The sequence below is a fragment of the Dendrobates tinctorius genome, unplaced genomic scaffold (genome assembly GCF_039654945.1).
Source record: "Dendrobates tinctorius isolate UK_male_01 unplaced genomic scaffold, ASM3965494v1 ptg000016l, whole genome shotgun sequence".
In the NCBI taxonomy this organism is placed as follows: Eukaryota; Metazoa; Chordata; class Amphibia; order Anura; family Dendrobatidae; genus Dendrobates; species Dendrobates tinctorius.
This window is the reverse complement of record NW_027361684.1, coordinates 80,104,236-80,115,913: the sequence shown is the minus strand read 5'-3', so window position 1 is coordinate 80,115,913 and position 11,678 is coordinate 80,104,236. Positions and strand designations below refer to the sequence as shown.

The window sequence follows — 11,678 nt, the reverse complement described above, 5'->3', positions numbered from 1 at the left end:
TATATTATGTAGCTATATTTTATCACTTAATTTAATAATAATAATTTATTTAGGTTTACATTTGCGGTTGCTATATAGTTTCTGGCATCTTTTGTGAAGATATGCAGCACAAGTCAGATCAGACAGGCTTAAAATACCTGTGTGAGCAAGTCCAAAGTTAAAAGCTGAAATACTTGATTTTCTCTGCCGTAGGAGGTTACATAACATACTTCTTCACTATGGCAAGTCAGTTATCCCAAGTGATGACTGTTCTTTAGGTGACTGCATTACGTTGAATTTTAGGTTTGTCATTAATGTACCATTTATAATACAGCTCGTGTATGCCTAGCAGAGGCCACATTGGCAAAGAATCCAAAGTTTTCCTTGAATGAAGCGAAGTAAAGACATAGCTGCAGGGATTGTGAAGCACATGATCTGAGTAAACTCGTGATGAACAGCACAGAAGAATGAAGCCGACAAGTCAGAGTAAATTTCATTAAGCCTTTCTGTTTTCTTTTCCTGACTTTTCTGAATTTCTTCAGGAGTCAAGCTATGGCTTCCCCTCGGCTGGAGACCTTTTGCTGTCCCAATAGGGATCCTGCCACTCAGCTAGTGTTAGATTATCAGCCAACGGTGTTCGGCTCTCTGTGTATCGGTAGTGGGATGGTTAGCTTGATTTTTTCTGTTATACAACTACTACCAAAGGCAAAGCAAGGCTACAGAAAACAGGGCAGATCCACCTTACCCAAGTCTTCTTCATCAAGAATCCTGCTTCTAGTTGTCATCTGTGACCTTCTTGGATGCATAGGTAAGAAGATCTGATTAATTTTAACTTTTTTTCACCCACTGATTTATCTATTTAATTTACACTATTTAATGTAAGGCTAACTTATAGTAAAATATAACATATTCATTATATAACATATTGGTTATACTCTATATGTGTATATATATATATATATATATATATATATATTACTGCTGCATGGGCATATAGCCATATGGGCTATTAAAAAAACACTTTATTGAAAACCAACATGATGTGCTGCCTTCTTTTCTTGATGGACTATTTGGAGGTTTGGTATGTACCTGGAGTGCTTGCACCCGAAATCTTTTTTCTATTTTGTGCTGTTTTTTCAATTTTGTTCTATGTATATTACTGAATATATATACAGTATATATACATATATATATATATATATGAGTCAAAATTTTTATGCGCATATTTTTAGGTCTGTCCCCTATTAATAATTTGGTATGGTTGTAACACGCACAAAATTTCAGAACATTGCAACATTGTTTACTGGTGGCTCAATCATCACAAAACTCACAATTATCTGTAATAAATGTCTTGCAGCAAAGTAAATATACATTTTTACTGTAGTTTCATGGTTTCACATTTTCTTAATAAAACATGCTTTATTTGGTTCAGGATAGTCATGGCATTGATTCTCCATACATTGGAAAAGTTGAAAGCTGCTCACCTGTGAGGGTTCTGTGTAGCACAACCACTATCATAGCCTAGTTGTCATTATATACAACATCCACAGAGTTGTATATAATAGAAAGCCAGAGTAAGTGGACTTCAAGCGCGCTGCTTATTCAGGAACGAATCATAAACAATTTAGTTGAAGGTGGTTTATGTGTTTATCCTGAGGAAGGAGTCGGATTTGAGAAAAGTTGACAAATAAACCACCTTCAACTTAATTGTTTGTGATATGTTTCTGAGTCGGCAGCGCACTTGGAGTCCACTTACTCTCAGCCACCAATTGTACAAGTTCTCCCATTTAAAAAGATGAGAGAGGCCTGTAATTTACATCATAGGTAGACCACAACTATGCGAGTCAAAATGAGAAAACAAATCCAGAAAATCACCTTGTCTGATTTGGCAAGATTTATTTTTCAAATTATGGTGGAAAATAAGTATTTGGTCACCTAATAACATGCTAGATTTCTGGTTCTCACAGACCTGTAACTTATTCTTTAAGAGGCTCCTCTGTCCTCCACTCATTACCTGTAGCAATGACACTTGTTATCAGTATAAAAGGCACGTGTCCACAACCTCAAACAGTCACACTCCAAACTCCACTATGGTAAACACCAAGGAGCTGTCGAAGGACACCAGAAACAAAATTGTAGCCCTGCACCAGGCTGGGAAGACTGAATCTGCAATAGGCAAGCAGCTTGGTGTGATGAAATCAACTGTGGGAGCAATAATAAGAAAATGGAAAACATACAAGACCATTGATAATCTCCCTCGATCTGGGGCTCCAAGCAAGATCTCACCCCTCGGGGTCAAAATGATCACAAGAACAGTGAGCAAAAATCACAGAACCACACGGGGGGACCTAGCAAATGACCTGCATAGATGCATAGAGCTGGGACCACTGTAACAAAAGCTACCATCAGTAACACACTACATGTTGCCCGGCGATAGGCCCAAAACATTAATTCTCTAGAGGAGATCAGCATGGAGGAATGGGTCAACACACCATCATCAGTGTGTGCCAACCTTGTGAAGACTTACAGAAAACGTTTGACCTCTGTCATTGCCAACAAAGGATATCTAACAAAATGTTGAGATGAACTTTTGTTATTGACCAAATACTTATTTCCCACCATAATTTACAAAATAAATCTTGCAAACTCAGACATGGTGACTTTCTGGATTTGTTTTCTCATTTTGACTCTCATAGTTGTGGTCTACATATGATGTCAATTACAGGCCTCTATCACCTTTTTAAGTGGGAGAACTTGAACAATTGGTGGCTGACTAAATACTTTTTTCCCCACTGTATTCTCCACACACTGGAGAATAAACTGTTTTCTTGAGTTCATGATTTTCAATCCATCAGCTTTTGAGGATGCAACTTGCATTAGTGTGCCACAGGCAAGGATGATGAAGAAAATCTTGGTTTATTTCCAGTGCAACTAACAGATTTTTTTTTCTATTGGATGACATGAATTGATGAAGCTTCTTGTGTAACACAAGGTCTTCGATAAGCTGCAAGAAAGTTGAGCAGGCATCATTGCCTTTCATCTGCAGAGCCAGTACAATGTCAACCTTTTCTGCAATTGGAACCTCACTGTCAAAAAGGCCAGAACCACCATATTCTCTCTGAGGTACAACAGGTGTCTGCTGAAAGTTTTTATTGCTGCATCAGCACCAGGTCCGTTGATTCCTTTGTATACTATGAGTGCAAAATTGATGGAGATTTTTTTATTGTGTCAAAGTTAAACTAAATTAGTGACAAAATATCGTCAGATCTTCAGAGCGTATATCATTTTGGCCATCCATCCGATGGCACTGTGCAAGCTGGTTGGTGCAAATTCAACTAGACACTCCTTAAAAGGGCCTAGCTCAGTTGAAACTGTATAATCCTCCATTCCAGCGGAAAACTTGGTTTTACCCAGTTCATTCCAGTCAGCCGAAATTCTCTCAAACAACTTTATATTTGGACATGTTGATGCCGGCCACAATTTATCAAACACGCTTGCAATAATTAGCTTGTGAATGTGGTGCCTGCACGGCAAACTCAGTAGTTCTCTCTGCAGTTTCTGTTGCAAGAAGACAAATGCACCAGCCTTTGTACCAGTGTTACTACTGGTCAAGTCAAATGACATAAACTTCATTTTAACCAAGAGCTGCCAATCCTGCTGAACCTTGAATACAGTCTTAGCTGGTGCTGCTCTTTTGCTGTTGGGTATCTCTTGGAATGACAACAACTTCTCAGTTCCTCCTCCTGACACCAAAACTGACAGTTGTTCACCATTTTCAGGTCTGGCTTGCAAGCTTTTTCTAGCCCCAGTGTACAGTCAGTGGACCACTGATATCGAAGGAAGCTTTGATAACATTTGCTGCAATCTCTTGATGCCGTTGACTAGCCTCTCTTACACTGTAGATTCCCTATTCAACATGAGACTGTCTGGATAATAGCCAAGAGACTGAGAAGCAGCAGCATGCAGGTGAATCGATTTTCTATCACTGGTATTAGTTCTGTTTAGAGTTGCAGCAACATCTGGAGTCACAATATTGACAGATCTTACTGACTTATGTTTCTTGTGACTAAAATGCCCTTCACTCTCGTCACTATCGTTGGAAGCGCCGTTGTTGCTGCAAATGCTACTACTATTGCAAAATTCAGCCAATAATGTTGACTGCTGAATTCGCTCAGTTTACTTTTTTCTTTGTTTCTCTACCTGTAATCTACCTGTAATTCTATCATAAATCTTCTTTCCTCAACCTTGGCCAGTTTTATGTCTAATGGTCTCATGTTTCTGTAAGGTAACAAGCAGGAAAGTGGGATGCAGTGACGGGACGCATGCAGAACAAGGGTTAACAGGTTTATTTACAGGGGAATACTCCACGCAGGGAGGTAAAGGGTTAAACAGGGGAGACAAACAGTACATAAAGACAAAGGATAACTTGAGGTGAAGTCTCAAATATCGGCAGTTCGTTAGACCAGGAGTAAGGAAGTTCCTGAACAGCAGCTCCTGCTGTGAACTCAATGGCGCTGGCAACGGTCGACATGGTGTCCTTAATAATGGGGTCCAGCACACAACAATACCCCATCTTCTGGTGACAGTGGTTAGTCTCCGATATCTTTCACTGCTCCTAGTACATATACTGTGGTGGCTAAACAATGGTGAGGGCCACAGTTCTGTACGAGCCCAAAGTGGCTCTGCAAGTATACAATGGTCAAGTCGCAAGTGTCTGGGGCCAATATTAATTAGCACAGTCAGGGTGTAGGTTACGGTCTCACTCCCGGTCTCTTTCAGGCAGCACATGCATGGTACTCACGATCCTGAAGCATCTGGCACCTGGCTTTATGTCGGTCACCGGGCACACACTGCCCGTCTCTCTCTCTCTCCCTGGTCCCCGCGGTTGGTGGCAAGCAACAGCGGTTGCTGGTCTGTGTGGTGCTGGTGCTCCCTGGACGGAGCACTCCTCTCTCTTGCTGCTGCAACACCCGTCTCGGCTCTGGTCTGTGTGCACTGCTCTGCTGATACAGCTCTGCACAGCCCGGCTCTGCATGGCTCTCTCAGCGGGCAACAGGGGCTCCTTCTATGTGGCCTGTCACCACAGCGGCACTTTCTGGCAGGGAAAGCAGAGCATGATGCTCACCGCTCTGTGCGCTGCTCTCTGCTGTGCCCTCAGTACTGCTCTGTGCCGGCACAAGACTGTCCAACTTCGTGCGCTTTTTCCTTTTAACCCCCTGCTGCTGCGCGCTCTTTTCTGCCTCTCCCCGCCCTCCTGGGACTCCAGGAAGGTCTGCTTCATTAATGCCTCCCCCAGGCAATAGGGGAAGGTTCTCCTCACTCAGGCTTTCCCCCCCGGGAACAGTGGATGCAGCCTCTTCAGTTCCGGACCCGGCATGCAGGAACCAATGGTCCGTTCAACCTCCCTACACTTCCACAATGACCTTTTTCTCTTTGAGCAAGCTACAAGTCACGGTCTTCCTGAAGTTTTTTTTAAGTTTCATGGCATCAGCATGAGTGACATCAAACAAGTTATGGATACACAGGGGTCTGCTAGTTGAAACCGTATGGACTAGGGGGTCGTCCCTCAGAATGCCCGCTCTCCCTTTAACATGGGCATAACGCTACTCGGACAACACAAAATGAGGGTAAAACAGTGTTGCAATTCTTTATTGAAGCACAATACAGGCAGATAACACATAGAACAATCCCAGCAAAGTACCCAGCATGGTGCACATTACAGAGTCTCACCCTTATGCTGATTTGCCGGGATAAGAGTAGCTGTTACTTGAGATCTTCCAGTGCTGATTACCCAAGAGAGAGGAGGTAACGACAAACATAAGAAGATGACAGTCCATTTAGGTACAAGGCCAGTTTACTGGACGGTCACAACCTGGCTTCATCTTTCAGGGTTGACTACCCCACCTGTGGCCCGCACACAGAGAGGAGGTAACAACAAGCTAAGAAAACAACAGTCAATTCAGGTTTAAGGCCAGTTGACCGGAGGTTCACAACCTGGCTCCTCCAAACGTATCCATGGTGCCAGGTGACCCGATGGTCCCAACCTGATTTCTCCAAACATATCCATAATGCCAGATGATCAGATCGTCCCAAACTAGTTTCTCCAAGGGTATCCATAGGCTCCAGGTGACTAGATGGTCCCAACCTGGTTGGCACAAACGTATCCATAGTTCAGGGATGGTCAATAGAGCAGCATTGTATTCTTCCAGCAAGGCTGTGGTCCCCTAAGCTGGCATTCTGTAGAATGACAAATCTGTTTCCCTCGTGATGAAGCCATGGTGTCTTGGCTGCTGTCCTGTAGAGAGTCTCTGGATGTTTGTATGTTTGGATGTCTTGATGTCTTGGCTGAATCTCTGGCTGTCTTATACAGAGGCATATAACCTCTTTTTAAGGTTAGCAAATGTCCTTCAATCCAGCAGTCACAGAATAGGGGATGAATGGTAATGACCTGATTGTGTAATCTATTTGCATGATTTTTCCTCCTCTGTTTTAAAAGTCAACAAACTAGCTGGCTTGGACAATGTGTAATTAGCATATCAGCAAACATCCCCAGTCATCCAGGATAAAAGCACAGTATGTTACAATAAATATCAACTTACAAAACAATATTACAGGCTTACACAGGAAAAAGTCTGTTTTCTTGACCAACCAGAAAGAAACACACAAATTCAACAGTCAACATATAGATATCAGTTAATTCTTTCTGGCTTGCTAAAAATAGATGTCTGGTTAATTAAGATACAATGCTATATGTCAACACAAGTCATCAAGTTTATTAACAAATTCCTTTTTGGATTTTTGTGTTTTGATTCGTGGTTTAGCATTCTTCTTGAGACTCTTACATTGATCAAACAAATATTTAGAGATTACACTCACCTAAAACAGTGAATAATACTGAATGTTTTCTGTCATCTGGCAAGTTTACTTTGAAACAGGAAATATAAATATATACTCTTAAATAAAAATTACAAATACGTAAATTGGAGAGTTTCAAGGAGCGATGAGGCCCTTATTGCTGCTCTATATTAAAACTGCTCAAATGCTATTTTAACGGCTAGTAAGTGTTCAAGGGCTGACATTGAGTCAACTTTTAAACACAACCAAAAGAAAGGATATTACAGATCATTATGTGTAACAATTATAGGAGGTAAGCCTTTGGATTAAACATTTTTTTATTTTTTTATAGCACGCATTGTCACCATATGTATATATTTGTTTTAGTCAAAGTCTCACCTCCTATAATTGTTACACATAGTGATCTGTAATATCCTTTTAAATAATTTTCTTTTGGTTGTGTTTGAAAGTATATATACATACACATGCACACATATGTACTATATATATATATATATATATATATATGATAGAGTGATCAAATGGTAACGTCAGTTGGTTCTACATTATTGTACTGGATTAAAAACACATGTGACATGCACAAATGTGAACAAGTTGGTCGGACAGTGTTCACACCACCCACTGACTGAAACACAAAAAGAAAGCACAGAATAACAAATGTGCAAAAGTACCCTGCAGTAAAAAATATGACAATAATCAGCAAGTGCTGGTAAAAAGATGACAACAAATACAGGGTATTTAGTCGATAGTTTTTTTGCAAAAAAGTGTATACCAAGCCACTCCACCTCGTCAAGGTAACCCTTAATGGAGCAGTCCCGATCTAATGTATTTAAAACCTGAACATATGAACAGTGTCTAAATGAACAGGATTAAGACAGGCGCTTCCTAGTATGGGCACGTGGTGTAAGACGGCTCTTTATGTGCATGTCACACAAGAGAGGGGTGGGGTCTCTCAAACCATGCAAAAGCAAGGAAAAAAAATGGATTAAAAACACATGTGACATGCACAAATGTGAACAAGTCGGTCGGACAGTGTTCACACCACCCACTGACTGAAACACAAAAAGAAAGCACAGAATAACAAATGTGCAAAAATACCCTGCAGTAAAAAATATGACAATAATCAGCAAGTGCTGGTAAAAAGATGACAACAAATACAGGGTATTTAGTCGATATGTTTTTTTGCAAAAAAGTGTGTACCAAGCCACTTCACCTCGTCAAGGTAACCCTTAATGGAGCAGTCCCTATCTAATGTATTTAAAACCTGAACATATGAACAGTGTCTAAATGAACAGGCAGCACACATATGTACATATATATATATATATATATATATATATATATATGATAGAGTGATCAAATGGTAACGTCAGTTGGTTCTACATTATTGTACTGGAGTTACAGCATGAAAAGAGGAAGCAGAGCTTAAGGATATTTTTATCACAGTGATGATATATCAACTGATCCAAACTGTATGCATTATAACTATCATTGAGCATGTGACTGGATGTTGTAAGAGAGGAAAATGAAACAGAAAAAGTTCTGAGGGGGCATTAGAATTACTAGCTATGAGCCCTAACAGTGGACTTTAGAAGAAGAACATCTGAGGTTACTCTGAATGTTTTTCCCGCAAAAAGAATGCTAAGAAAGGATGTGTAGAGCAATTGTGAGCATTCATTCATTGTTAATTAGTAGCTTCAAAATTAAAATAATTTCAATTTTTTTTAACAGATGGGTTAATAACATAACAGCATTAGCAGAACAGACTCTGTATAACTGTCCTTTTATATTTAGGGCTCATGCACAAAATATTGTGTACATGGATTTGCACAGCAATGTAGACAATTCACCTCACTACAAACTTACCCTGTAGACCAGGTGTGAGGAACCTTTTTTCTGCCAAGGGCCTTTTAGAATTTTACAATAGGGTTCGGGGGCCGTATAAAATTATTAACTTAAACATTAGCTAACTATATTTATTCAATATATTTATTTATATTTTTCATGTGATTGTAAAAAGGCGTCACGGGGTGGTAGTCGTGGGCGAGTCCCTTAAGCTATAGTCAGTAAGCACCCCGGCACCTTGTACATAGAGAGACAAGTGAAGTCCCAGACCCAGGGGTGGACATACCGCATTCGCCTGCACCAGGGCCCGGAGGTGGAGGGGCCCCTTGCAGGGTGGCTAATAATGAGTGCAATCTGGCCTGTTTATCTGGCCAGGAGGCTCCGGGAGGCCCCTGGACATATTGCCCTCATGTGCGGCAGGCAGGGAGAGATCCCTGTGCCAGAGAGAGGAAGCTGCTGGCAATGGTGATGCTGCGGGAGAGATGCGAAGAGGTGAGAGGTGCAGAGAGTTGAAAGGTGCTGAGTGTGTGTGCATGTGTGTCGCTGTGGGGGAACGTGCAGAGAGGTGAATGGTGCTATGTGTGTAGCTGGAGGAGAGGACAGAGATGGGGAGAAAGCAATGATGGGGTGATGGAGAGGGCAATGATAGGGTGGTGGGGGAGAGGGCAATTATTGGGTGGTGGCGGAGAAAGCAATGATGGTGGCAGTTGAAAAGACAATGATGGGGTGGTGGGGAGGAGGAAATGATGGAGGTGGTGCAGTGGGCAATGATGGGGTGGTGGGGGAGAAGGCAATGATGGTGGCAGTGGAAAGGACAGTGAAGACGGTGGTGGAGGAGGCAATGATGGAGGTGGTGGAAAGGACAATGATGGGGGTGGTGGGGGAGAAGGCAATGATAAGGGTGATGGAGAGGGCAATGATGAGGGTGGTGGGGGAGAAAGCAATGTTGGAGGTGGTCAAAAGGACAATGATGGGGGTTGTGGGGGAGAAAGCAATGATGGAGGTGGTGGAATGGGCAATGATGGGGGTGGTGGGGAAAAGGCAATGATGGTCGTGGTGGAAAGGGCAATAATGGGGGTGATGGGGAGGAGGAAATTATGGAGGTGGTGGAATGGGCAATGATGGGGGTGGTAGTGGAAAGGACAATGATGGTGGAAAGGGCAATGATGGGGTGGTGGGGGAGAAGGCAATGATGGGGGTGGGGGGGAGAAGGCAATGATGGAGGTGGAATGGGCAATGATGGGGTAACATAGTAACTTAGTTATTAAGGTTGAAGGGAGACTTTAAGTCCATCTAGTTCAACCCATATTCTGTCCTACCCTGCCCTAACATGTTGATCCAGAGGAAGGCAAAAAAAAACCCATGTGACAAACAGTAAGCTTCACATTGGGGAAAAAAATTCCTTCCCGACTTCACATACGGCAATCAGACTAGCTCCCTGGATCAACGCAATATTAAGGAAACTGGTATATATACCCTGTAATATTATACTTTTCAAGAAAGGCATCCAGTCCTTTCTTAAATTTTAGTAGGGAATCACTCATTACAACATCATATGGCAGAGAGTTCCATAGTCTCACTGCTCTTACAGTAAAGAATCCGCGTCTGTGAGTATGCTTAAACCTTCTTTCCTCCAGACGTAGAGGATGCCCCCGTCACAGGTCTAAGAGTAAAAAGATCATTAGAAAGGTCTTTGTATTGTCCCTGCATATATTTATACATTGTAATAAGATCACCCCTAAGCCTTCGATTCTCCAAACTAAATAACCCCAAGTGTAATAACCTGTCTTGGTATTGCAGACCCCCTAGTTCCCTAATATCCTTGGTCGCTCTTCTATATTGGTGGTGGAGAAAGCAATGATGAGGTGGTGAAGAGGACAATGATTGGGGAGGGGGAGAGGACAATAATGGGATGCGGGGGGAGGAGGACAATGAGGGGTGTGGGGGATTGGGATGGGAGGAAGGGGGGTTTATAATGGATATAGGAACAGGGGGGAAGTGGAGGAAGACGTCATTATTGCTTATTAGGTCTAACACAGTCCCTTAGTATATAGTGTACTCACTTATACATACCGCAGCCCCATAATATATAGTGTACTCGTTTATTTTGTAAATCAGTCCCTTAGTATATAGTATACACTTATTACGCTTATTATGTACAGTGCCATCCCTCATATGTATAGTGTATAGTGTAGTTACTTTTTATGACGCCATCCCTTATTATATAGCTTCCTCTGCTGTTATGTACTGTCGGAGAAGGGATTTCAATTTCTCCTCAGGTATTTTCTATCTTATGGGTACCCATGCTGTCTCTTACATAGTGTATTCTTGTTATTTTTGTTATTCACAGCGCCCTCTTTAATAACAGAGTCCCCTCTCTTGGTAGATATCAAATGCTGATGGAGAAGCCGGTGTCCAGACTACTAGTCCATCAGCTCCTCCATTAGAAAAGAAGCTTTCCCATGCTCCATCAACCATCATTGCATTATACAGCTAACAAGAGAGGATGGTATGTAATAAAAAACAGGGCTCTATATAATCCAATATGTAAGGGATGGTGCTGTACATAGCAAGAGAGGGCACTGTATAATGAGGGAATAAGGGACGGCAATATACATAATAAAGGAGACTGTTCTATATACATGTATGTATGTGTGGCTATATATATATATATATATATATATACACAGTCAATGCAAAATTTTCAGTTTGTCTGATTTTTCTCTTTATAGGTATATTTTTGAGTAAAATGTAAATTGCTCTTTTATTCTATAAACTACTGACAACATGTCTTCTAATCCCCAAGCACTAAATTTTGCATTTATTTTCAGAAAATGAGAAATGGTCAAAATAACAAAAAATGCAGCGCTTGCAGACCTCAAATAATGATAAGAAAACAAGTTCATAACCATTTAGAAACAACAATACTAATGTTTTAACTCAGGAAGAGTTCAGAAATCAATATTTTGTGGAATAACCATGATTTTTAATCACAGCTT

At 41.4% G+C, this 11,678-nt stretch overlaps 1 protein-coding gene across 1 annotated transcript in view; it reads left to right on the top strand.

Moving 5' to 3' along the window:
* Nucleotides 1-211: 211 nt before the first annotated feature.
* GPR143 (G protein-coupled receptor 143) overlaps nucleotides 212-11,678 on the top strand; it is a 65,881-nt gene continuing 54,414 nt past the window's right edge. The window contains exon 1 of the mRNA XM_073565982.1: nucleotides 212-787. Within this exon, the coding sequence (XP_073422083.1) occupies nucleotides 532-787 (256 nt within the window). The 5' untranslated portion in view covers nucleotides 212-531. The remainder of the gene's footprint in view (nucleotides 788-11,678) is intronic.